The 27,705-nt window shown below is 38.9% G+C and overlaps 4 protein-coding genes across 5 annotated transcripts in view; 2 read left to right on the plus strand and 2 right to left on the minus strand.

The window, feature by feature from the left end:
• The window catches only part of LOC130088969 (uncharacterized), a 58,042-nt gene extending 56,740 nt beyond the window's left edge, over positions 1 to 1,302 (plus strand). The window contains exon 40 of the mRNA XM_056256006.1: positions 1,002 to 1,302. Coding sequence (XP_056111981.1) covers positions 1,002 to 1,115 — 114 coding nt within the window. The 3' untranslated portion in view covers positions 1,116 to 1,302. The remainder of the gene's footprint in view (positions 1 to 1,001) is intronic.
• A 468-nt stretch (positions 1,303 to 1,770) lies between these two features.
• On the minus strand, positions 1,771 to 11,364 carry zbtb24 (zinc finger and BTB domain containing 24). Its single transcript, XM_056256007.1, has 6 exons — positions 11,321 to 11,364; positions 9,420 to 10,272; positions 6,319 to 6,486; positions 5,179 to 5,346; positions 5,026 to 5,107; positions 1,771 to 2,881 (listed from the first exon to the last, which is right to left on the minus strand). The coding sequence occupies exons 2-6, from the start codon at positions 10,252 to 10,254 to the stop codon at positions 2,065 to 2,067; spliced, it is 2,070 nt and encodes a 689-aa protein (XP_056111982.1). The 5' UTR covers positions 10,255 to 10,272; positions 11,321 to 11,364; the 3' UTR covers positions 1,771 to 2,064.
• A 399-nt stretch (positions 11,365 to 11,763) lies between these two features.
• On the plus strand, positions 11,764 to 15,305 carry ddo (D-aspartate oxidase). The gene is made up of 5 exons (XM_056256010.1): positions 11,764 to 11,912; positions 13,172 to 13,349; positions 13,485 to 13,593; positions 13,677 to 13,853; positions 14,607 to 15,305. The coding sequence occupies exons 2-5, from the start codon at positions 13,178 to 13,180 to the stop codon at positions 15,163 to 15,165; spliced, it is 1,017 nt and encodes a 338-aa protein (XP_056111985.1). The 5' UTR covers positions 11,764 to 11,912; positions 13,172 to 13,177; the 3' UTR covers positions 15,166 to 15,305.
• Positions 15,306 to 15,308: 3 nt separating this feature from the next.
• LOC130088971 (uronyl 2-sulfotransferase) lies at positions 15,309 to 25,463 on the minus strand. Of its 2 annotated transcripts, XM_056256008.1 has the most exons (8): positions 25,001 to 25,463; positions 23,942 to 23,979; positions 23,625 to 23,780; positions 23,322 to 23,401; positions 19,977 to 20,130; positions 19,162 to 19,259; positions 18,882 to 19,039; positions 15,309 to 16,192 (listed from the first exon to the last, which is right to left on the minus strand). In XM_056256008.1, the coding sequence occupies exons 1-8, from the start codon at positions 25,218 to 25,220 to the stop codon at positions 15,921 to 15,923; spliced, it is 1,176 nt and encodes a 391-aa protein (XP_056111983.1). In that variant the 5' UTR covers positions 25,221 to 25,463; the 3' UTR covers positions 15,309 to 15,920. The 2 variants fall into 2 exon arrangements, with proteins under 2 accessions (XP_056111983.1, XP_056111984.1); XM_056256009.1 differs by lacking the exon at positions 23,942 to 23,979 and having other exon boundaries at positions 25,001 to 25,074.
• Between the last annotated feature and the right edge of the window lie 2,242 nt (positions 25,464 to 27,705).

A 27,705-nucleotide genomic window follows, 5' to 3' on the forward strand; every position in this document is an offset into this window, starting at 1 on the left:
CGGCTCATTTCACTCAGTCTGTTCGGCGCCCCCCTGCGACTTCCATCCCTCCCGCTCGGCCCCAGCAGCAGCCTTTACCGGGCCGCGCCGCGGAGGTGGTCGCAGGAAGGCGCCCCAGTCTGCTTCCTGATGCGGACAGCTCAGAGATGGCCTACAGTTCTGCCAAGGAGGTGGTAGCAGGGCCACTCCTTCCCCTGGTGGAGGGCCGGGGGAGAAACTCTCCTTACCGCTGGCCGGCTGGTCCACTGTAAGCCTCCTTGAGCATGTGTCTTTCCCTCGGCAAGCCACCTTGCCACTCCTGGAGTTGAAAGATTCCACCCTACGGGCTGGACACTCCAGTGTTCTTCCGTATGCTACCCCCTCTCAGGCCACACATGTATTCCTAAGTCCTCCCTTCGGGCGGGCATGGTTGCATATTTCCTCTGAGGTGTGCTCCCCAGTGTACCTTGGTATTCCTGTGTTAAGTGGGAGTCCTTCGTCCGTGCCAGTCTCACGACAGGGAGCTCACACTTACGCAGGGCACTGGAAGACAGCCGAGAGGTGGCGTGATTATACTGGTACCCCCATTTCGTCGTCATTTCGACGTAACTCGAAGTGACTGCGAAAGGGAACGTCTCGGTTACGCATGTAACCCTTGTTCCCTGAGTAGGGAACAGAGACGTTACGTCTTCCTGCCACTTCCGCTGTTCCGCTGGAACGCCAAGCTCAGTCTTGGCTCCTCAGCAGGGAAACAGGTCTGCATTCTGCCAGCGTTTTTCCTTATATACCCACGAGGTGGGGCGGAGTTACGCTATGCAAATTCCACAGACCCATGGCATTTCTCTGCCATTGGCTCGTTTTTTTTAACACTCGAAGGTGATAGGCTTCTAAGCGAAACCCCCATTTCGTCGTCATTTCGACGTAACGTCTCCGTTCCCTACTCAGGTTATATGTAACCGAGACATTATGTGGAATGAATTTAATTGTTTTGTTTTTTTACATTCTATTGTTCTAATTCACAGAATTCCAGTCGTCTTCGTCTGGACATTTCAGAGGCGCTGTTACCCAGTCTTCCTGATGGAATCGCATCTTCTAACCACCAGTCATACCATAATCTTAGAATGGGTCACAAGTAAATCATCTGAAACCACACAAACTGGCACCTTTTGAGACTTTTATTGATAGAGATTGTAGAGAGAAGACAGGATATTAGTGGAGAGAATGGAGGTAGTTGTAAGTTGGATCTGAACACGTCTTCCACTTTTACTTGTGTTCAGCTTCAGTCTAACCTAAATGGCCCTGACAGGTCTGATTATTTGTAATTAAAACTGTGCATTAATCAAAACGTAATGTTTAACCATTATTGGGTGAATCTCACATTCCACCACAAAATCCATATACATTTTTTTTAGCCATATACCCATTTTTACATCCACATACCATGGAGATTGTTTTTATAATTTTCATGACACATTTCAATTTCATTTCATTAACTTTAGTACAAAAATAATTAAAACTGACATAGAAATGTATCGAAACTAAATAGACATTTTAAAAATAATAAAAATGACAAAAACATCAAATTAAAAATTAATGATGTCAACACATTTACATGATTTTTTCTGTAATTTTATAAATAAAAATGATTATATATGCAATATGTTTTATTGCATTACAGTAAAGAATATGAAATTATCATTTATATGACTTTTTTGCATTACAGAAGTTACAGTGAATGTTTTTGCATTATGGCAATGAGCATTGGTTAAAAAAACTCATGCCTCTGAGCCAATCTTACTGTCATGCAGGACAATTACACTTAAATAAATTGATTTTGGACAAATACATTTAAAGTTGTATGTATGTGAACCATTTATTATCTTTAGTCTTGTCATTAACAAATACAAAAAAACAGTTTAATAATGGTTATACTTCATGATCCATATTGCAGCCATTATCTAAAAAAAAGATGTTTTGCTTATTCTCAATCAGCTTTACTGTATTAAAATATAACCATTTACATCCAAAGAGAACAAGCATCAGCACTGTGAGCGAGTCCTAAAGGGTTTAAACGGTTGTGTCGGTTCAGTTTTGCGGGGTCACACTGGTGGTGTAGAGGTACGAGACCGTTCCCGCCTGGATCTGGAAGGTTTGACCCTGGATCTGATGGCTGGGGATCTGCTCGCTGGTCTGGCTGATGGAGATGGGCTGCCCGCTCTGACTGCTGATGTGAATGCCTCCCGTTGGACTCGGCCGGCTGGGATTCTCCGAGGTTTCGGACAGCTGGTGGATCACCTGCAGCTGCTGTGGAGCTCCGTGATGAACCTGCAGTTGCTCCATGGCTTCTTTTGTCAGCGTGAAGACGTGCATCTGCTCCGGCTGCCCGCTGCTCACTTGACTTCCCAAGACGCTGATGGTTTGGATTTGAGGGCTGCCGTCTAACCCGTCCGGTGCGACCAGTGCCAGGTTTTGGACGTGACCAGGAGGTTGGGTGAGAAGCGTGAGACCCGGTTCCACAGAAGCGTCTTCTGCAGTGATGATGCTGATAGCTTGATCCTGACCCAGGTTGATGTTTTCCACCTCGCTGGTCACCACCAGCTGGATTTCCTGCTCGCCGTGGGTGGGAAGTTGGTACGGCTGGAGTTGGAGGATGTTGTGCATTTCTTCGGCCCCTGATGTGGCCTGCACCTCCGCAGGGCCCGTGCTCTCAGCGTCTCCTGGTTGACGCTCTTTGTTGTGAGTCTTGGTGTGAGCTTTAAGGTTGTCCAATCGGGCAAACGACAGGTTGCAGACAGAACAAGTGAAGGGCTTTTTACCCGTGTGAGACGCCACGTGACGCCTCCTGGCACTGGGGTCCGAGAAGGTCTTATCGCAGACATTGCAGACGTATGGCTTCTCTCCTCTGGATGACAAGAAAGATTTTTTTTTTAACATGATAATCTTGAACATTAAAGGAGCTGTATGTAAGAAATGTATTTCAATTAATCATAAAATGGCCCTGATGTGTCTCTAGACATTAAGAAATCATGTTCATTTCAAATACTTATATCACTGACAACAGTAGTCTGGCCAGGATATTGTCATTTAAAAAGTGAAGTTGCAGCCCTCAACTGATGTTGATGTTGTCATCTTGTGTTTTGGCCTGAAGCCCCACCCTCCACCTATCTACCAATCACGAAGTCAGTAATGTTTCAGCATCCGGGTTGCCAGCTCTGCTCTGGTTGAAAGCTCCTTGTAGCAGCCTACGTTCCTGCTGGATCTGGCAACCTCGAGTCAGGGAGGAGGGGGAGGAGATACACCGCTCTACAGTAATTTGAAAGTGATTGCAGTACCAGTTTTGGCCACAAGCTTACATACAGCTCCTTTAAAAGGCAAGACACTACAGGCAAAAACATTGTTTTTTCATGCACCGGTCAGTTTTGAGATTTTGGGCTTTTTATAAGATGTTGTTCCAGACTAGTGGAAAGAAAACATCCACAAATCACTTTAATTGTTCATTTTATTGCACTTTATCTATTTACATCTGCAGATTTCTATTACAATACATATCTTTGAAGGCCGTTCCATCAAAATATTTTTCAGAAATCCACTTAAGCAGCTTTACATACACTAAACTTTACAGGTTTATTCCTATCTATATACTTAAGGTTTTTACAGAGCTGTTTGTTTATATATATAATTTGTCTGATTTATATCAACCTTTTTTTACTTACGAGCCTATTGCAGTTTAGATTATGAGAGGCACTTCTGATTTGGGGAAGTTCCACTCAAAAAGACTGAAACAAATCCTTTCAAAGGATGATCCTTATCCATCAGTTTGTCTGAATGAGCTCAAATTTTTATAATAACAGATAATAGCTTGGTATTTTAATGTGATATGGCATAACAAGAATATCTATGGCAAGAGCTCTTGAGTCACTGCCTTTTTTCCTACTGATTATTTTCTTGTTTTCATTTATATTCTGCTGTAACAACAGTATGAAAAAGGACAACATATACTGCACATTTGTGGACTGTTCTCCTCATTTAATTTACGATATATCCCATAAATAATTCAATGGAATGCACTAGGAATCTCTTGTTTTTCTCCCCAGTGAGTCTCTTTCCAGGTTTGTATTCACACAGATGCTTAAAAATATAATTGTCTCCCCTTTTCACTTCTAATCAATATTAACAGTGTTTACTGGGATATTTCTAAAGCAAGTAAATACAATTTATTGTGTTTACTCAATGTTCCAGTTAATAAACATTTTTGATGTAAGTTACATAATACAGACATATATTACATACACTACAGTGATATTTAACACGCCCGTAATATTTCTGCAGAAATAATCAAGCTTTTGGGGTTATTCGTGGTCTGTTAAAAGAACTTTGTTAATGCCTTTTCACTTTCAAATTTCCTTTTAATGTTCAATGGTTGAAGGGTGAGTAGAATAAATGTCATCTTATTATACCCAGATTTTGAAAATGCTTATTACTGCGTTTATAGAACAAACATTTTACTAATTATTTACAGTTTAACTGAAGTTACTCCCATAATCGCACAAAGCGTCATGGGACTTTGGAAAAAGGTGGATACAATTTTATTACACTGTAGATTTTAATTACAATACATATATTTAAAGGCCAAATATCTCCACTTCAGCAGCTTTACATACACCAAACTTTACAGTTTTATTTCTGTCTATATTGATATTCTGAAGGTTTTTACAGAGGATAACATTTTATTCCTAAAGATATGGTGAATATGTATTCTTTTTCTGGCTGTTGACAGTATTTTCTGATTTAGGGAGTGATAAAGAGATCAAAAATCTGTCATACATTTTTTTTTTTTATATACTTGTCAACACAATGACAAGACTTTATCCAATGATCAGATTTCTGTTCTGAAAATGTATGTGCAAATTAGTCCATATTTCAAAAATATTTCAAAAAACTTAATGTAATCAGTCAACTAGGGAAGTGTGGTGATATCTATCAGTTTTATTTTGTTTCCTCTATTTACCGGCGGTGTCTTATTATGTAAATATGTTGATTTCTGACCTGTGTATCCTGATGTGTGTCTGCAGTGTGCTCTTGGCTGTGAAACACTTCCCACAGATCTCACATGTAAACGGCTTCTCACCTGAAATGATAACACAGGTGTTCATACAGCACAGATATGCAAACTGCTATGAAGTGTGATCTGTTTGTTACCAGTATGAGTTCTCAGGTGCTTCTTCAGTTGAGCTGCATCCATAAATTTATGATGACATTGCGCACACTCAGGTAAAGCTTTTCCTGTGTGAACGCGGTAATGGCTTTTCAGCTGCCGCTTCTGACTGAAGCTTTTCCCACACTGGTCACAACTGAAAGATTTATTCTCTGTGGAAAGAAAATGGAGAATGTTATAGACCATCAGGCAGTATATAATCAGTTATTTGAATATGTACTATGGTGTTTTGGTCATGTACTGTACCATGATATGACCAATTTTTTTTTTTTAATAACCTACCCTCGTGTCGTTCCAAATCCGTAAGACCGACCTTCATCTTCGAAACACAAATTAAGATCTTTTTAATTAAATCTGAGCGCTTTCTGTCCCTCCATTGACAGCTACGCAACTACCACTTTCAAGCCCCAGAAAGATAGTAAAGACCGCATTAATGTAACCCATGGTTACTGCAGTGGTTTAACCTCAATTTTATGAAGCGATGCGAGTGCTGTCGCTAACATAATTTAACTTTATTTACAAAATATTAATCTCCAATGCGCGTTCACACAAAAACGCCTACTCTCGTGTCAACACAACAGGCATGGGTCGTGGTGCTTTCATGAACGCGCGTTGGAGATTATTTTGTAAATAAAGTGGCAAATTGTGTTTTGTTTTCACAAACGAAGCACTCGCATCACTTCATAAAACACTGGAGTCACATGGATTGCTTTAATGATGTCTTTACTATCTTTCTGGGGCTTGAAAGTGGTAGTTGCGTAGCTGTCAATGGAGGGACAAAAAGCTCTCAGATTTCATCAAAAAGATCTTCATTTGTGTTCCAACGATGACCAAAAGTCTTACGGGATTGGAACGACATGAGGGTGAGTAATGTCAGAATTTTCATTTTTGGGTGAACTATCCCTTTAAGTGCCACATGAGCGTCAGAAATCAACTGCTGAAGAAACATTTCTTATTATCAAGTAAATCTTTTGTAACAATGTCTTTACTGTCAAATTTGATTAATTGAATGAATCTTTGCTGGATAAAAGCATTTAAATCTTAATCCCCAATATTGAATTGTCATGTATAAGCAGCATGGCGCAGTGATTTGGTAGATGTGTGTAGTAGTTGAAGTCCCTCACCTGCGTGTAGGTTCATGTGCTCCAGTAGGGAGTGTTTGGTGGACAGCGCTTTGGAGCATATCGTGCAGATGAAGGGCTTTTCTCCCGTGTGCATGCGCTGATGAACCAAAAGAGTGTGTTTCTGGGTGAAACCCTTCCCACAAACACTGCATCTGAACGGTTTTTCACCTGCATAAAAAGAAGTCATTTTATATTGAGATTTCCAATGGACACGTGACCGTCACCACCGCGCTTCTTCGAAGTTTTTTCAGACTCTGATGACGCATTTCCACAATTATTAACATCGTAAATCTAACAAAGTTTTTTGCATTTTATTTTTTATTTATTTAATAAGTTATAACACTATTATAAATGAAAATATCTGACTTCCGGCAACGATCGACGCGCGTTCACGGGTGATGGAAGTCGGAAGGTATGACGGAAGATGGAAGGTATGACGTAGCGTAGGAACCGTCGTGACGTAGAACGAACGCGCCTGCGCAGCCAGAGAGCAGAGCAAAACAACGTCTACGTCACGACGGTTCCTACGCTACGTCATACCTCGTACGCCGACTTCCATCACCCGTGAACGCGCGTCGATCGTTGCCGGAAGTCAGATATTTTCATTTATAAAGTTTTAAATATGTATATTTTTACGACAAAACCGCACGGATTACCCTCAGAAGGCCTTCGTTTATCCCCCTGGAGCCGGATGGATTACTTTTGTGAAGGATGTATGCACATTTTGGGACTTGAAGGAGGTGGACCCCATTGCTTCACATTATATCCACTGAAGGGTCTAAGACATTTTCTAAAATAACTGAAAATGTGTTCGTCTGAAACAAGATTGACAACATGACATCATGACTTTGCGTAAACATACACGCCACTTTCAATTCAAGTGGCGTGCTATCTATACGCATTTTGAGCTATCCGCGTGTATGTCCACGCCGAAATCTTTTGCGTGTATGTCTACGCCATTAAATGTCCGAGTGTTTCCGCGTGTATGTGTACGCCGTTAAATGTCCGAGCGAAACGAAGCAAAATCTATATCTACATCTGTGGAGCGATATTTCTTTTCCTAGGATGGTAGGAGAAGACTCATAAATGGTATTAACCCCAGTGACGGGTAGGTTTAGGGACGGGGTTGGGGTAGGTCATATATACATAATACAGTAATATAACGTTAAGTCAAAGGCGTTGATAAACACGCTGAAAAGCGATTATGCGTGTTAATAGCACGCCAAAAATGGAAATACGAATTGGCGTGTCATACATACGCCATTTCATGAGATCAGTCTGAGATTGACATATGCATCTCGAACGGCTTGAGGGTGAGTAATGCATGTGTTAAATATCATTTTTGGCCAAACTATCCCTTTAAGTGGTCTAAATGTATTTTTTTCGTCGGTGGACCATAAAATGTTTTTCCAATCACATGATGTCCTACCTGCCTGTCAGCGTATGTATTTCCATACCTCCACGTACCTGCTCGCACAGACATCACATCATCAGCGTGTTTCACGTAGACAGACGTCAGTCACAGAGCACCGCAACCGAAACAGCAGACACCTTTTACAGTTCCTCCTGAACCAAAACCATGGGCTTATGCTGCGTTCACGCCATAACTACTGTAATTTGCAACGGTTTGTGACTTGAATTTATGAGTTTCAATGGCAACACTATCAACGCTGAAATGATTCTGCAGCAGTCAGGTGGTAAAGGTCAGTGCTCTTTAAGTTGTTTACGTTCATTATTATTGTAATATTATGGGCTTTGAGACAGAGGTAATTTAACACAGTCTCTCATGACGTTTTTGTTTGCTCAGGCTGTATGTGTTTGTGTTTTGAAGAATGCATTGCCTTTGGAGACGCTCTGAAGGGAGGGTGGGATCTCATGCTTTCAGAGCTAGCTTGCCATTTCGACAGAGGCGGACAGAGTACACAGCTTCATTACTTGAGTAAATGTACAGATACCCCTTGCTAAATTTTACTCAAGTAAAAGTACTACAGTCTGATGTCTACTTAAGTAAAGTACTGAAGTACTTGTTTTGAAAAGTACTTGAGTATCATTTTTTAAATATTGCATTACTAATGCCACAGTGCTTACATTTATGTACAGAAACGTCCTACGTGTAGTTATGAAAAATGTTAATGTTAATAGCTTGGAGAATGTACAAGGAATTGAAAGTAAAATCAAGTCATTTTCATCCTTTTACCATGTTGTTTTATTTAACATTTAAGAAAATTTAAGAAAATTCAGAAAATTTAAATAGTCTGGCGAGGTGGGGCCACGGGTTGGCACATTTCCGGGATGGACGTACTGTGTCTTCATCCATTGTTTCGTCCATGGTTTCGTCTCTTATCTAAATCTGACCATGGAGTTGACTTTGGCGGAAAGCTGAAGGTGATTTCTGATAGGCTGTCCCAATCAGTGGCGCCTGCACAATCCAATCACGTTTGAGAGGGTAACAAAAAAAGTGTTTCCGATAATATTTTTTCCTTTTTTTTTCTCGAAGTAGTAACGGGTACTCACGGTTATGGATAGAAATGTAGTGGAGTAAAGAGTACAATATTTGCCTCTCAAATGTACTTGAGTAAAGTCATGAGTACTCCCCAAAAATGATACTCGAGTAAAGTACAGATCCCTCAAAATTGTACTTAAGTACTGTACTCAAGTAAATGTAATAATAATAATTCATTACATTTATATAGCGCTTTTCTCGGCACTCAAAGCGCTATGGGGGAATCTCCTCAACCACCACCAATGTGCAGCATCCACCTGGATGATGCGACGGCAGCCATATTGTGCCAGAACCCCCACCACACACCAGCTTACTGGTGGAGAGGAGACAGGGTGATGAAGCCAATTGGTATATATATATGGGGATGATTAGGAGGCCATGATGGACAGAGGCCACTGGGCAAATTGGGCCAGGATGCCGGGGTTACAGCCCTACTCTTTCAAAAGACCTGGGATTTTTTTGTGACCACAGAGAGTCAGGACCTCGGTTTAAAGTCTCATCCGAAGGACGGAAATGTACTCCGTTACTGTCCGGCTCTGCATTTCTATTTGTTACTATTTAGTCAGTTATTTAGTATAATAAAAAAAATGAGGTGCACCTGTATGAGTTCGTTGATGTATCTTCAGTAACAGATGGTTTTTATAAACCTTCCCACACTCGTCACATCTGGCCTCTGTGTCCGGGTACTTCCTCTTTCGCCCTCTCTTCCCCGGCTCCTTGCGCTCAGTCAGATTGTCTCCTAACCTGTATCCCTTCAGTTTGACAGGCTGCCGTATTTTGCGCTTGCTGTGACGGGGTCTGTCCTCCTCTCTGGGGTTGTAGTCGCTGTCACTTAAGTCTCTCGGAGGTGAAGTGGGATCTAAGAGAGGTTCTGTGGGCTCTTTAGTCTGTGTTGGTAAAACGCATTCTGGATTCTCTGTCTGGCTTGACTCCTGAGTGTACATGCTCTTTTTGGGGCGCCCTCTTTTACGCTTGATCTGTACGCATTCATCAACACCTTCACCCTCAGCGGACACCACATTTTCAACCGTTGAACTGTCCTTTTGAAGGACCTTGTGGGCTTTGAGCAGATCTGGGATGTCCAGAAAGCGGGCCATGTCAAACAGCTGCTCAGAGCTACTCTGGTCCACCGACACATTTGCGCTGTAGATGAACTCAAGCACGGCCGAGAAGGTTTTCGCAGACATGCCGTCCAGCTTGTACACCGACTGGCTTACCTGATCTTCAGCAGTGAACATCACTGAGAAATATTCACTGCTCGCTGCTAATAGAGCCTTGTGCGCCTTGAAGTGCACGTCTTCTACGATAAGGGTTGTGTCACAGAGCTGTTCCCTTCTTCTGAGTTTGTCAAATTTATGCAGGATAGTGTCCTTGTGTGTTTTTGAATGCAGGGCGAGGACAGGTGACGCTGGCGGGAGAGACGGCGCAGACATGGTCCTGTGAGCTTGAATCTAAAAAGGAAAAGGTTTTAACACATCTTTTACGTTTGCAATAGCAGTGGTTTTAAATGGGCATCAGGTGGTGAACAACACAATACCAAACCCATATTTAATGAAGAGTCTGTGTTTTTCTTTGAATAGTCTTGTTCATGGTTTTTGAAGATGAGGGCATGTCAAACAACCTGTCCACGTTGGCATCTTTCTAATTTGACTTGGACACACAGTCTGACCTAAAATAAAAGATATGGGAAGCATTTTCTTCTTCCCTTTAAAGACCTATTTATTTACATTTATGCATTTAGCAGATGCTTTTAATATTCATAATATATTGAAAAAGCCCAAGTCCAAAAACATTATGACATTTGCACTTTGCAGTATATTCTTTTAGGACTATTATTTGCGTAATAAGTACTCCTTAATAAAAAAGTTAGCTAAAATTAAGTATATTTTCACCCATCAGACCAACATTTTGGGGTTGTGTGAGACCGTTGTTACCAACTAGTTGAGAACCATACCATAGTAAATCATGGTGGTGCATTCTTTGTAGAACCATGTAAATCCTGGTAATCATTCAAAACCAAAGTCTATATTAAAGGACAATGGCATTTCCATCTTTACGCCCAAAACTGTATGAAAGCATTGTATTTTTTTGACACATTAGTAGTTACAGACTCAGCGATGTCTGTCAATGAATCATGCATGCACTGCACGCGGTCTGAACTGTAAACACAAGTATGATGTAGAATCTCACATTGCGTTTCATGCAAAAGGGTTACACACACACACACACACACACACGTGCGCGCACTGTGAATCTTCATATCTATGTCAAAGGTCTTTGATCACAGTAATAAAAGAACAAACTGCTTTAAAACCAGCGCCATGTGTAAGTTAGCAACAAAGAGCTCCTTTGTTCCCCCTTCTAAAACACGCTCATATAAGGCTAAAAGGCTGGCGCGGATCAGTCAATCACAATGTGTATTCTGCGAAACGCACTTGAAATAATAACTATACTAGTCTCTGAAGACTATATTGTACGATTAAGCTTTCAGGACCTTACCTTAAAGGAACCGTTTCAGGACAGCCATATCTCGCGAGAATTAGCCTACGTTCCGTGATTTCAGTATCCATCACAGATGTAGGTAGATTGAAAAGAACATTATTGGGTAGAAAGGCAGCATTGCTAGAATTGTGACCATTTATAAAAGCTCAAGATCTGCTACCATAGATTGCTGCCATAAAAGATGTTCCGTCCTGGGATTTGAAGGCAGGTTCGTCTGTGGGCCTCGATGCGCCCCCTGGAGGAACAGAAACATTTGTCACCCAGTGTTGTGTTTGCAAACAGCGCCTCTGTTCTGATGGCGAAGCATTACACACACGAACAAAAAGAGCCCTTTTATTTATAACTGAAGGAATTAAAAAGATTGGACTGAAAGATTAACTGTATATAATGTTGTTCCGTTAGCAGTCAACACCAGTTGTTGTACTCTCTAACTATGTTAAATATTCGCATCTGTGCTTCCGCATCCCCTCAAAATAAGACAACTAAAACTCCATTTCCCACGATGCGTTTTAAATAGGACAACCATGGTCTCGTCCAGAGTGTGTAATAATCACAGACTGTTTGTTACCGCAGGATCAGAAGGCTGGAGGTAAGTGTGATCGAAATATGTACACCTGCTTTATGCTATTATGTATTTTAAATACTGTAACTGGAATAGTAGGCTACTTGTTCGTTTTAAATTGTTAAATGTAACCTTCTAAATCTGTATTGAACTTTATTAGTGCAGCTTCTTATTACTGCTATGGCAGCTGTGCCTTATTTATAAATATGTTTAAGCTATGGTTGCTGTATGAAAAGTAGGCCCACGTTTATTATTATTATTATTATTATTATTATATTGGATACTTATGGTTTAAAAAAATTGATTTGTTGGGTAATTTGTTTAGACTATAATAGTCACGTAAGTAGGACACCAGTCTGTCGTTTATTGACTTTGTTGGCACAAAATCAGATTTTATGGTTGTCTTGCATGGTTGTAAATGTCTCTATTTTATGAAAGGGAATAGGCTATATTTTTTGGTAACAATTTACAATAAGGTTAGTTAGTTAACATTAGTTATAACTACATTAGTTAGCATGAACTAATAATGAACTGCACTTATACAGCATTTATTAATCGTTGTTAATGTTAATTTCAACATTTACTAATACTTAATTAAAATCTTGTTAACATTAGTTAATGCACTGTGAACTAACATGAACAAACAATGAACAGTGTTCCATTTTTGTTGGCTTTTAAAAAAACATGAAAAACTACATTGTGAAGGGTAATAAAATCAGCAAGCTTCTTCAGCAACAATTGATCTAAAATATTATATTTTGATGGCTGCTATTAAATGTTTTTAAACGTTGTAAACCTCAAACAAATAGCATTTTAAATGTTAAATATAATAAATATTTATTGATGTTCTGACCAGGGAGTTCATAAGGTATTGTAATTGTATTAAAGTGAATAAATTGTATATTGAGTTCTGCTGTGAATCAATTAATTTTTAATCAAATTAATTACATTATCCCCAGTTTCACAAACAAAGTTTAAGCCTAGTCCCAGACTAAAATGCACGTTTGAGCTGTTCTAACTAAAAGCATCTTGCACTGACATATCTTTAATTAATTAAATTAATCTTTAATTTTGTCTTAAGATACACACCAGTAATGTTTTTTTAAGGCATGTTTATAAAAGCTACTTACATGTCCTAATTGAACTAAGGCCTAATCCTGGCTCAATCTAAGCCCTGTCTGTGAAACCCGGCCTATATGCTGATTTATTAATGGAAATAATTGCAGTAAATCATAGATCAGTACGTGCAGAGGTGCAAAGCATCTCTTCTGGATCTTGTAGTTGAGCTGAGAATGCAGCGTGTGAAAGTGCTGGTGGTCGGAGCAGGTGTGGTGGGTTTATCCACGGCAGTGTGTATCGCTGAGGCGCTTCCACACTGTTCTGTAACTGTTGTTGCTGAGAAGTTCTCGCCTGACACCACCAGTGATGGAGCCGCTGGAATCTTCCTACCCACTGAGTTTCCTGGTGAGATGAACACTGACAGATGCAGCAAATTTGCCATTGTATCATGTGTTTTGGATTATAGCCTTTTTTTTTGTTTTTTTTAGGCCCGTCTATGTAAAAATGGTCAAATTGATTATTATTGAACTCTTTTACTAGACATCCCTCGTGAACGGCAACGGCGTTGGTTCAAGGAGTCATTTGATCATCTTCTGACCATCGCAGATTCCTCACAAGCCGGAGATGCTGGCGTGTACTTGAGCTCCGGGTAAAACCCTAGTGATCACACTGAAAAGAGAATGTATTGATGTGGTTTTCATTTATCATAATCTCAACATTGCATCCTCATAGGTACCACATTTTCAAGGATGTACCCTGCGACAAAAAGCCCTACTGGGCAGATTTGGTACTTGGATTCAGATACATGACGGATCATGAAATGAAGCGTTTCCCTAATCATAAGTTTGGACAAGCGTTCACCACATTAAAGTGTGAATGTCTGAGCTACTTGCCATGGATGGAAAAAAGGTACTAAAAAGTTTCAAAATAAAAATCCTATAATATATAGTTATACAAATATAAAAGATGTATTTTATTGTTTTAAAAAATAATTCACATATTGGACCCTTTTCACAGACTGTAAAAGTTCTCTTATTAACATTGTAAATCTATGTTTTAATATATATTTTTTAAATTATACTAGACATTTGCATTAAATTACAGACATTTTTTAAAAATTTCATCAGATTTTCTGTCCAATCAAATGCTCTCTAGAGTCTAAAGTGTCCCGCCCCCCTGCATTATAAATAGTTGCTGCTAAAATTGGTCATTTGTTCACACATTTACTATTTTCTACATGGCACATAGTGCACTATTTAGGGTATAGGGATTGATTCAGACAGTGTAAATATGAATTGCATTGAATAATGCTGCACGTTTCAAGGCACTTCAGTGGGCCTTTAACGCTGCTGTGTGAGTGTTTCTAATATGGCTGAGGGAGTGATGGAAAATTTCACATCTTTCTCTTTTCTGTCACTATTTTTCGCCTGTTTTGGAAAGTCATAGAAAAGCTGTCATGTATTTTTTCTTGGAAACGCAAAAATTATACACCGTAGAAGATTATATCGAAAATTATAGAAGTTTACCCAACTATGATGACTTCTGCATCTGAGAATCCCAGAAATGAAAAGGGTCCATTTATAAAACAAATATAAAGACTACAGGGTGAATAGTAAGCATATGCTGAATATATCGGTAATGTTCATCTATATTTCCCAATAGGGTTAGAGCAGCTGGAGGTCAGATCCTTCATGAAAAGGTGACTGATCTTCATAAACTGGCCCTGAATTACGATGCCATCATTAACTGCTCAGGTGTCGGCTCACGTTTCTTGGCGAAGGATGAGGAGGTCTATCCAGTTCGAGGACAAATGTTGAAGATTAACGCTCCTTGGCTGAAGAACTTCATAAGAGATGGAGATGGCATGACCTACATCTACCCTGGAATGACGCACGTCAGCATTGGAGGCACGCGGCAGGTGGGCGACTGGCGTATGGAGGTGGATAAAGAGGACAGCGAGGGGATCCTGGAGCGCTGCAGTCGACTGGAACCGTCCCTGCGAGCGGGTCAGGTGATGGGGGAGTGGGTGGGACTGCGGCCAGGCAGGGCTAACCTGCGGGTGGAGCGCGAATATCTGTCTGTACGGGGCCGTCAGGTGCCTCTGGTGCACAACTACGGTCACGGAGGCTGTGGTGTTACTCTGAGCTGGGGGACGGCACTGGACGCGCTCGATCTGCTGAGACAGAGTCTGTACGAAAAACCACCTCTAGCCAGACTGTGAATCTCATGTGTCTAGCACTTATATTGAAGTTTAAGACTTCATACTGATACTGATATCCATGTGTGATATGATTTTCATACTGATATCTTTACATTTGTGCACAAGAAATAGCACTTTCATGTTAATAATAGATAAATCATGAAAAATATTTTTCATAATGATTCATTTCTGTATTACTCATTTCGTTTGATCATTTCTACATGTCATCAGTTTGTTGGATGATTTCAATAAGGAGGTCAAATGCATTTAATCTTGAAGATAAAATGTGTAAATTGTTCGATGTTGAAATTTATTTTTGATATGCCAGTTTTAAATTTTATAAGTGAGTGTTTAAATCGTCTTTATTTGTGCTATTCAAACTTCACCTTTAACTACTTTAACTATACATGAACAAATTGTCAGTGTGACGCTAAATATTTTTATGAAGAATTTTGTCTTACCATTAATGCTGTCAAGTGTCTTATTTCCCACAAAACACAAGTACTCTTCAAAAGCATATCAAATGATCTCTAAATTCATTCATTTTACTATTAAGGGAAACTACAGTTGCAATGTGACCGATATGTTTTAAAATGGTTCAAAGAATCATAAAAAGGAACAAACTATTAAAATGTGTTAAATATTCAACAATCTAAGAATACTGATGACAACATTTAGTGTAATTGTTTTTTTTGCAGATCATTTTCAAGCTTTATCCAGTTGTATGGTTCAATAGGGCCACCTGAATGATTGATTATTTCAGATTATATCTGATCTCAGGTCTGTACGGTCCAGTTGAGTGAGTCTTCTGTTTCCTCTTCCTCCAGTTCCCCCTGTAGGTCCTTCCTTTGAAGCACACTAGAATAATGTCTGGAGGGTTGTGGGCCTGTTCTCAGACCAATCTTCCTCTTGGTGAGGTGGAACTCAGCTTTGACAAAGTTGTAGAATTTGTACTCGTACTCCATGCGCTGATAAAGCACCTGCAGGGCCTCTAGATTAGGAGTCTGTTTGTGGACGGTGCCCGTCATGTTCCCCAGCTTCCTGTATTCTGAACCGAGTAGAGACAGACACGGAGCCACATGAATTATTTTTAATCAAGCTTAAGGGGGTGATGAACTGAGAAATCACATTTTCCTTGAGCTTTTGACATCTAAGAGGTCATCATGTTATAAGAATATCCTGTAAGTTTCAGAACTGAAAACGTACTTGTTAGTCCAATAAAAGCTTTTATTGACACCAGACTCAGCAAACGACTCGTTTTTCAAAGTGGGGAACTATGACGACAAAGAGGATAAAACACCACCCCCGCAGAAGAAGATCAACGCCTACTTCAACACGGCCGGTTTAGCCCCGCCCACCGATTCGCGCATTATGTATTTGAGGTGTTGTTAGTTCATTGTCCTGCGATTCAGGATCGGACTCTGGGTCGAACATGTATGGGCGAATCATTCCGGTTGCCATTTTACAACATTGGAAGTTTTCAAAACAATTTCGCCCACGTGCACCGACGAGTGAGTTGAAACTCATTATAATATGCAAAACTGTTATCCACTCACAGCAGTGGGCGTTTACTTCCAAGTCTTCAATGCAAGACGCCCATAAAAACCGAGCGTTTTTGAGCTAGGCTCAAAACTAGGGTAGAAAATAGCCTATTACTTACTCATTTTGATGTTTTTGAATGTAAAAACCAAGCGAACGTCATAAGTTGACCTCAGACAACGATATAAAAATGTTTAAATAGCCAGTTCATGACCCCTTTAAGAAAAAGTCTACTGTACATTGAAAATACATGCAGTTTTTTAAAACTTGAATAAAATAATATAGCGGACTACACTTGCTGATATACACTAATGTGCAAAAGTCTTAGGCAGGCATTAGTATTTTCACTCAAAACAAAATGGTTTTCAGACAGTTCTTTATATATTTTGCTGTTTTAAACGCAAAGGGTGGTCACACCAAATATTGATTTGATTTAGTTAGTTAACTTAACTGTCACCGTCCCACAGGTGGGACGTTTACCATTATATTTTTAAAACAATAATATCTTAGTGAAAACCTTGAGTAATATTTACAAACTATATATCATTTGAAAGCTTACAATCTCTAGTTTCCATATTTGGTGATTGATTTTCAAAATAAATTACGGAGGAGCCGTAATGTATCAATTTGCAACAAGAATATTTTCATACTCCTAGGCAGGTTCAGACCTTTATTTTGAAATAGCAATGAACATGAAAAATCATGAAAAAAATTGTAGAAACCTAGTTTGTTTTCATACCAAGAGTTCAAAAGATAGCATCCATTCAATTATTTTAGAAAAAAAAAGTCTGAAAATGTTTTAAATATAAAGAAAAAAATAATAAATTCACCATTTGTGATGTGGCAGCGAGCTATGACGCACATGCGTGTTCTTTGTATGTGTTTCTTAGAGGTTGAATTCATATCAAAATCTGCCAAACTTCCCATACTACTTCTGAATAGGATCTCTACTTCATAAATTGTATGAAAATTGTGGAAATAATGGTTCATATCACTCAAAACACATATGGAAATGGAGGCGCCCTTATATGGGCAGTAATGGAGTCTGGTTGTTACCTAGTGAAAAAGTTTGGTACTGCGCCCAAACAAAATCTTACTGAAAGCTCATTTTTTGAGATATCAACCTAAAATTTGAAACACAACTTGTTCAGATTTTTGGCTTTGATTTTTCTGCAGTTTTAGAGTAGCCCAGGTTTTGAAAATATAGATTTTATATAAAATATGAATAATAATTTTTTTTACATTGTACATTTCCATAAACTCAAACTTCTATAACTTTTTTTCTGTTTCACTTTCTTAATTTATTTCACTTCTACATAAATCTGCCAAATGTCTTCTTTAAAACAAGACCAATCTTACGTCTATATTCCAAAGCATTCTTGAATTACAACCATTTATGTTCGAAATGTGCATTTTCATGTCTATTCAAAAAAAGGGGGGTGACAGTTAACAGGTTAATTGATAAAATCTATTTATGACATTATTTTTAAAAGCATCCTCACATCACAGCATTTTTACACAAGTGCATAAAACTGTAGCTTCCCAGATGGACTCTGATGGTGAGATCATCTTCGAACTCACGATTGGTCATCTTTCTTCTGGGACAGCCCAAAATCGTACAGTGTGTACCCGGCATAAGGCTGTGGCTGGAAGTCAGTTATAGTTCTTGTGTTTCTGATCGTCTCTTCTCTTTGTTCTGTTCTTGTTGTTTCTCTTTCCTTCAGTGATTCTGCTTGTTAACAGCAGGTGTTCATCACTAATGTTCAATCATCACTTGATAAATCACTTAATTATCTCATTAACTCACTGGATTTTGCTGTGATTGGTCTTGGAGGTCTGTATTTAACTACACCTCTGAGATATATAATTATATTTTTTAATATTAAGTTGAATTATTTTTTTAAAAATACAACATCTTTTGAAACACTTTTTGTATTTTTAAGTAATTTCACTTATTATTTATTTTTATACAATTATATAATTTATATAAAATTATATATGAATTATATTAATTAAAATGTTTAAGTAATTTTTGTATTAATTAGTATAATTTTTTTTTATTTGTACTTTTTATTAACATTCCTGATACTGCCATGCATTAAATAATTAAATTAATTAAAAGGTGCAAAAAGGTTATTAAAATGGTGGCAATTTGTTTTTTAAATGGTAACCAGTCAAATCATTATGAAAGGTCTTACCTGGACTTTTGTAGATGTTCAAGACGTCAGAGAAGAAGTGTGGAAGGAGTCTCTCCAGCAGAAGCAACACATCCTGAAGTTCCTCCAACACCCCTACCAGCAGGTAATGATCCAGAACGTTCTGCTTGGCCGTTTCCAGCGCCCACAAACCCGGCTCTCTAGGTCATTACAGATTATTGATCAGTTTCAGTGATCACTCATGGACATCTATTGATGCAGAGTTGATAAAAAAAAATCCTGGAACCGTACAGTAGCAGTAATGTCCGGATATAAATGTCACCTGCACTGAGGATGCTGCCCACAGAAATATGGGATAATGTAGAAGAGCCGGGGATTGGAGCATTCTGGGTAGCTTTCCAAGATGCATGTGCTGATGTCCTTTGGTCCAGAAGAACATTTATGCATTTAACAGACACTTTTATTCAAAGCAACTTACAAAAGAAGAACAAAAGCAATCTGTCAAAGAGCCACCATGAACATTTCAGTTAGTTACATCAGTGCCAATAAACTGATTTTGTTGTTGAACTGGAACTGAAGCTCTGAGAACAGTCGTTTGTTTATATATTCATCCACAAGGGGTCTGAACTATGGGGTCATTCATCTAAGTCTCCAACCAAAGACCCACGCCTGGCTATTTCCTGCTGCTATGCAAACAAATCCAGAACATTCCAGAGAAAGTTGCAAAAAAATGAACAAATGAAAATGACTATTTGAACAGAAATCATGCATACCCATGCGCATTGTATGTAATGAATATGATTGCATTGGTATCTTTAGAGTCTAGTTGTGTTTCCCCCGGTGATGTCATTCTGTATGCATACACTGCCTGTAAACGATTACCACATGTCAAACTAATGAGTGACAGCAAAACCAGCAGCACAGTCAGTCTCACACTAAATATAGACCGAGTAAACCATGTTCATGAACGCTGCCTGCTGAGTTGTGAAGGAGGCATTCATGTGTATCACACAGAGCTGTACAGACTTCATTTATGACAGTAATAGTTCATTCAATGCTCATTCACTCAGTTCTCTTTCTCTAACCTCGCTTGGACTACTATTTCTTAAGAAACACATTTGTTTTTAAAGCTCTTACTAAGTATCTTTCGTCGTCTTTCATCGCAGGGGTTCGTACGACGTGATTCTCTTCCCCTCTCCAGTCGCCGAACCGCCGGAAGAAATAATTGGATAAGAATCGGTTGATCGGATCTCTGATGATGTTGATGTGTGCGGGCTCATCCGTTCTAAACCTGATTACAGAAGAGAGAGGAATCATAATAAAATATCCATTATTTTATCTCTGTTAATTAAGGGCCTGTTCACACCAAGGAGGCTAACGATAAAGATATTATTTTACAAATCGTTCTAGATTTAAACAAATAGCCACATCACAACTATAATGATAATAGTCCACATCACAACTATAATGATAATGACACAGAGGAACGATATCGTTGGAATCACTTTTTAGAAAGACATTGACAGCCAATCAGAATCCATCCTGCATTTAAAGTAGCAGACGACAAAAACTGCAGCGCACGCTCATCATAAACAGGACTTTATCGTGCGTTGGTGTAGATGCTAATATAGTTATATAGTTTTCCTTCTTGGTGTGAACGGGCCTTTATACGGCTCTCTGAAATAGTCAGATATTTCCTAATATTCACTGAGCTCCTAAGCACCCACGGAAAAAACGCAGGATATTCTCCATTTTAATTATCCAATCAAAAAACTGATTGAGATTCGGGGACTACTCTGATTGGTGGATCTCACATCGGGCTCCTGCGGGTCGTAAATACACAATTCTACCATAATAGCATTACAATGTAACAACCTGACAGAAAAGCTTGTGCTTCCTGTTATTCTGGCACAATGATACATTGGATTTTACGTAATTAACTCCAAAATCATGGCTCACAGCCAAAGAAGTATACTTTGAAAGGCTCGCATGCTCAACTGTGAAGAAACACTTTATAAAGAAACACGACGCGCCTATAGACTGAACACGTAATACGCATCACGTCACCATTTTCATAAATTCGTATTTTTGTAGTTTACACAGAGAAGATAACAGTATCATAATAGTATAGTATTGGTGATAACTGCACTCCACTGAGGGGTCGGAGGGACACCGGAAGCCATCAGAGGCAGATTATTTTAGGATTGTTTTAATTCCTTTTCTATGTAAAGCACTTTGAATTACCATTGTGTATGAAATGTGGTATATAATTAAACTTGCCTTGCCTAGTGATGTCCAGTTCGCAACAAAAAAAATCATTCTTTTGAACTAGTTCACCAAATTGAATCGAATCAGCACAGATCTCAAAAATTAAAATTGTCATAATTTACTCGGCCTTAAAGGGATACTCCACTTTTTTTAGAAATAGGCTCATTTTACAACTCCCCCAGAGTTAAACTGTTGAGTTTTACCGTTTTTGAATCCATTCAGCCGATCTCCGGTTCTGGCGGTACCACTTTTAGCATAGCTTAGCATACAACATTGAAGTGGACAAGACCATTAGCATTTCTCAAAAATAAATGACCAAAGTGTTTCGATATTTTTCCTATTTAAAACTTGACTCTTCTGTAGTTACATCGTGCACTAAGACCGACGGAAAATGTAAAGTTGCGATTTTCTAGGCTGATATGGCTAGGAACTATACTCTCATTCCTGCGTAATAATCAAGAAACTTCACTGCCGTACCATGAGTGCAGCAGGCGCAGGCACTTAGTCCCGGTCACGTTGGAAGTTACCGAGCTGGGGACTATTTTTTAGGCGCTGCGTCATATCATTACGCCTGCTGCACTCATGGTACGGCCGTAAAGTTTCTTGATTATTACGCAGGAATGAGAGTATAGTTCCTAGCCATATCAGCCTAGAAAATCGCAACTTTACATTTTCCGTCGGTCTTAGTTCACGATGTAACTACAGAAGAGTCAAGTTTTAAATAGGAAAAATATCGAAACACTTTGGTCATTTATTTTTGAGAAATGCTAATGGTCTTGTCCACTTCAATGATGTATGCTAAGCTATGCTAAAAGTGTTACCGCCAGAACCGGAAATCGGCTGAATGGATTCAAAAACGGTAAAACTCAACAGTTTAACTCTGGGGGAGTTGTAAAATGAGCCTATTTCCAAAAAAAAGTGGAGTATCCCTTTAAGTTGTCACCCTATGAGTTTCTTTCTTCCGTTGAACACAAAAGAAAATATTTTAAAGAATGTACAGTTGACGGCAGCCATTGATTTCCATAGTAGGAACAAAAATACTATGGAAGTCAATGGGGCAGGTCAACTTTCTGGTTATCAACATTCTTCAAAATCTCTTCTTTTCTGTTCAACAGAAGAAAGGTAATTCAACAATATTACTGATCTGACTGTACCGACCCTGTTGTATGGGAACTGAACTGAGTTGGGCGACGACATTTTTTTTACAGAACTATTTTATATATTATGAAATGAACTAATTTAATAATTGATGATCTTTACAACGGAACTGAATCAACACTGAACTGACTTCAGCTGAACAACAGCCTGTTATCACTGTAAAGCTGCTTTGAAACAATCTGTTTTGTATAAAGCGCTATGTAAATAAAGGTGACTTGGCTAGACTTGTAATAATGATGGCAATCATGTAATGGAGCAAATAAAGTTGATTTTAGGAGTTGATTTCATCGACTCCTACGGTGGGAGTCAGGAATCGGAGTAGACTGCGGAAAATGCAGAATCGAACACCCCTACTGAACTGAGGAAAAGTTGATTCTTAAAACTATTTTTTTCCAATTGAAATAAATGTATGTATTCTCTTTATACTTACAAGTGCAACTAATACATTTTTTTGAGTGTTTCAGGTCTTATGTGTCATACGAACGAGATGGCCCAATCTTGAGTCATGTTTATCAACTGTCGAGAAAATGACCTCAGATGACTTTAGTGTTAATATTACCATAATATTGTTGCAGATTTCGACTGATTGTTTGGTACGTTGTACGTCGGAAGTTTTAGGATAATATACAGGTAAAATTCAATTCAATATTGTCTAAGTATTAAAGGGGATACTCCACCCAAAAATGAAAATTCTGTCATCATTTACTCACCCTCAAGAATAGATATTTGGAAGAATATTGTCTTTCCTACTATGGAAGTCAATGAAGCCCATAAACTGTTTGGTTACCCATATTCTTCTAAATATCGTCTTTTGTTGTTCAGCAGAAGAAAGAAATTAATACAGGTTTGGAACAACATGAGGGTGAGTAAATATCAATGATGACAGAATTTTCTTTTTTGGGTGAACTATCAATTAATTTGATAAACTGTAGTCATAAGTGAGCTAATGTAGGTACCGTCATTTCACCAGAGTTTATCTTGCAATAATGACTGCACTGTTCATTACCTTATATAAAAGAAGCATCAACTTACCAAAATAATAAATAAAAATAATACCTGCTAAAGTTGAGAAAATGCACATGTCGGGTGTAAAGAAATGGCTGGGGAGTTGTGCTGATGTTTCTAATTAGATTTTCCTACATGGGAATGAAAGGAGAACGGTTAAAATGAACCATTGATGTTCAATGGTGGCTGAAATACACTGGAATAATAATGATGAAATAATTAAATGGCAGCTTATGACACATTCAGAAAAAAAGGAACCTTCAGATTTTTAGGTATCAACTTCACTGGCCAAGCAGACACAATTATCGACCAGAACTAGTCATCTCCTCATCATCATTTGCAGCATTGTTTTACCTGTTCACGTTTGGTGAGTCTGGTCTTGTTGTGAATATCAGAGGAGATGAGAGTGAACTGATGTCTGTCCGCCAACATGCGCAGCAACAAAACTATAGTGCGACTTCCACACTTACCAACCCTGTTATACACAACCTGACTTGGGAAAGGTAAAGCCTGCAACAGAGAAAAAACGTAGTATTCAAAGAGTGTCCGCTTCAGAACAATCTTACATTATGGAGGAATGAAAATGGATTTGCATCAGTTGTGTAAGATATTAGTAACAAATGAGATTCAAGCACTCAAATCTTGTAGTATATGACATGCAGTGCTCTTACTCTGGGTGCTAAAGGTCCATGGCCACCAGAAAATCTTCCTAAAAAGTTTAAAATAATAATCAAAAATGTATCTGTGCAAATATTTGAGCATACTGAACATTACAAATAGCTTTGTGATACATATCAAATGTGTAGTCCACCCGCTAATCATAACTGACAATCTCACATTTCTTAAGTGTAATATTTGTAGAGTTTAAAGCTCGCATGCTGCAATGTAAGAGTGATATCTTTTATTTTAGCTTTGGAAATCCACAGGTTATTCCACCCTTCCATCCAGCTGTCAGTTTTGGTGACTGCTGTCATTGTAGGACGAGTGAATGAAGAGTCCCGCACAATGAAAGGCCTCATATCATCCAGTTAACATAGACTCCTGTGGAATTCACTGTGGGTTTCACGAGCCAAGAACAACACTGTGAGTATGGACTCATAGTGGAGACAGGAAACTTTGACAGTCTGCTCCTTATGAACCTTGACTGATGCCATTGATCTGAACCATTAGGTACATTCAATTAGTTAGAAACGTCATGAAACTGTTCATATTCATATTTCAGTGGAAGCAATAACTGAACTGTTACTGTTAGAGCCAAAGGCTTGTTATATAAGCCTTTATTATATAAGTTCTTTAAAAAAAGGTGTCATAGTTTTAAAAAGTTTTTCTGATGCGGGTGTTTATGAGGTTTTGAGTCAAATTACACTAAGCTTGTTTAGCCTACTCTAGCAGTGCTTTTAGTTGTTAAAACACTGAAAGTAGTTCAAATCTTTAAATTAGGATATTTAAATTCTACTCTCACGTATAACTCTAGAATAAACAAGTGAACAAAAAAATTAGCCTAATTAATATACATTATTGCATTCAATTTGCTATATATTAACTCAGGACAAGAGTAATTTTCTTACAGTAAATCTCAGGTTGGGGAAAGCTATCTCATGTGTTACTGTCGGCTATTGTAATATAGCCTACAATATAACAATAGCCTGTAACACATAGGACAGCTTTCCCTAATAATAGTCTTCTTCATTGTGACAACTTACCCCATGCCTTCTGATTTGAGGTCTTACCTATATAATATCCCACATCCAGCAGGATTTTTGGTGCTCCTCCGTTGAACTGATATAACACAGACCCCAGACAGAATATGAGGAGAACGGTCAGACAGAAGCTCAAATCCCGGCGCGAGACTCGGAGCAGAACCACCGCGAGCCAGTTCTCCCTCCGGCTCCTCGCGCGCATGTAACCGGTCAAGTGTTTATGAGAGGGAGGATTTCGAAAAGTCATCATATTCTCATGATGGTAATCCAGAGACAATTTTACTCATCCATCTGATGATCTGTATTAACACACACCGATATCATTTTGGTCTGAATGCAGCAGAATAGTCTCCATGTGCTCAGGTCAGATTTTCTCTGTAAACCTATCATGATGTGGCGGTGTTTAACCTGCAGGTGTGTGTGCAGTCAGTGCCAGTGCCACGGTCCCACTGGACCCTCATTCGAGACAGGGTTAGTTTAGCTGCAGGTCGGAGGAATGGGCTTGACGAGAGGAGGAGTGAGTGACGAAAGGTGAATTGCTACAAATGATCCCCTAAACCCGGTGGTTCTCAAACTTTTGCGGCCACGCGCCTTTAAAAAAAAAAAAAATCTGGCAACACATGGTAAGATAACACACACATATAAAAAAAAAATCATTAAAAAACGTGCAATGAAAAACACCTGAAATAGTTTTACTTTGTAATGCCTTTGAATCATTGGAAAAATATAACAGTAAGAGAGACTATAATAGATCAGAACAATATTTTTAATTTAAATAAACAAAAAAAAGTGTGCTCCCCACACTTGAGAACCAATGCCCTAACTCTAACCCTAGCCCTAAACTTACCCATCACAGAAAACTTCCTACATTTTTACATTTCCAAAAAACATCATTCTAGGATTTATAAGCTGTTTTCCTCATGGGGACAAAAAATGTCCCCACAGGGTAAACAATTACTGTACAATTACTGTAAACGATTATTATCCTAGTGGGGACATTTGGCCACAAGCCATAAGACTCTTGTAACTCTTTACATATGAGCTAATTAAACCGTATTAATTTGTAATTATAATACAGTAGTATACACTTACCTAAAGGATTATTAGGAACACCTGTTCAATTTCTCATTAATGCAATTATCTAATCAACCAATCACATGGCAGTTGCTTCAATGCATTTAGGGGTGTGGTCCTGGTCAAGACAATCTCCTGAACTCCAAACTGAATGTAAGAATGGGAAAGAAAGGTGATTTAAGCATTTTTGAGCGTGGCATGGTTGTTGGTGCCAGACGGGCCGGTCTGAGTATTTCACAATCTGCTCAGTTACTGGGATTTTCACGCACAACCATTTCTAGGGTTTACAAAGAATGGTGTGAAAAGGGAAAAACATCCAGTATGCGGCAGTCCTGTGGGCGAAAATGCCTTGTTGATGCTAGAGGTCAGAGGAGAATGGGCCGACTGATTCAAGCTGATAGAAGAGCAACTTTGACTGAAATAACCACTTGTTACAACCGAGGTATGCAGCAAAACATTTGTGAAGCCACAACACGCACAACCTTGAGGCGGATGGGCTACAACAGCAGAAGACCCCACCGGGTACCACTCATCTCCACTACAAATAGGAAAAAGAGGCTACAATTTGCAAGAGCTCACCAAAATTGGACAGTTGAAGACTGGAAAAATGTTGCCTGGTCTGATGAGTCTCGATTTCTGTTGAGACATTCAGATGGTAGAGTCAGAATTTGGCGTAAACAGAATGAGAACATGGATCCATCATGCCTTGTTACCACTGTGCAGGCTGGTGGTGGTGGTGTAATGGTGTGGGGGATGTTTTCTTGGCACACTTTAGGCCCCTTAGTGGCAATTGGGCATCGTTTAAATGCCACGGCCTACCTGAGCATTGTTTCTGACCATGTCCATCCCTTTATGGCCACCATGTACCCATCCTCTGATGGCTACTTCCAGCAGGATAATGCACCATGTTACAAAGCGCGAATCATTTCAAATTGGTTTCTTGAACATGACAATGAGTTCACTGTACTAAAATGGCCCCCACAGTCACCAGATCTCAACCCAATAGAGCATCTTTGGGATGTGGTGGAACGGGAGCTTCGTGCCCTGGATGTGCATCCCACAAATATCCATCAACTGCAAGATGCTATCCTATCAATATGGGCCAACATTTCTAAAGAATGCTTTCAGCACCTTGTTGAATCAATGCCACGTAGAATTAAGGCAGTTCTGAAGGCGAAAGGGGGTCAAACACAGTATTAGTATGGTGTTCCTAATAATCCTTTAGGTGAGTGTATAATACAATATATAATAGTTTTTTTTATTAACTACAATAGTTTGCAAATGTTTGTTAAGTAGTTTATTACTGTATACAATAAACAATTAAGCTGTTTACAATGCATATTTTGAGTGAATTCTACCATGGTGACTCTAAAACGCCTATGATTGGCATCCATGCGCTCAACTGTGAACACAAACACTATGTAAGTAGTTTTACACAAACACAATGTAAGTCGTTTTGTTTCATTACTGAATAATACTATATTGTGTCCTCTAGTTCCACGGACTTGACTGAACTCGAAAAAGAATACAAACTTCCAAGTCCATTTATCAAAGTCCAAGACATTATATATATACTGTGCTACTGTGCTGTGTGTGTATATACACACACACATATATATATATATATATATATATATATATATATATATAATTAATCAAGG

This window comes from Rhinichthys klamathensis, unplaced genomic scaffold (genome assembly GCF_029890125.1).
Source record: "Rhinichthys klamathensis goyatoka isolate OS25496 unplaced genomic scaffold, OSU_Roscu_1.1 h1tg000123l_1, whole genome shotgun sequence".
NCBI lineage: Eukaryota > Metazoa > Chordata > Actinopteri > Cypriniformes > Leuciscidae > Rhinichthys > Rhinichthys klamathensis.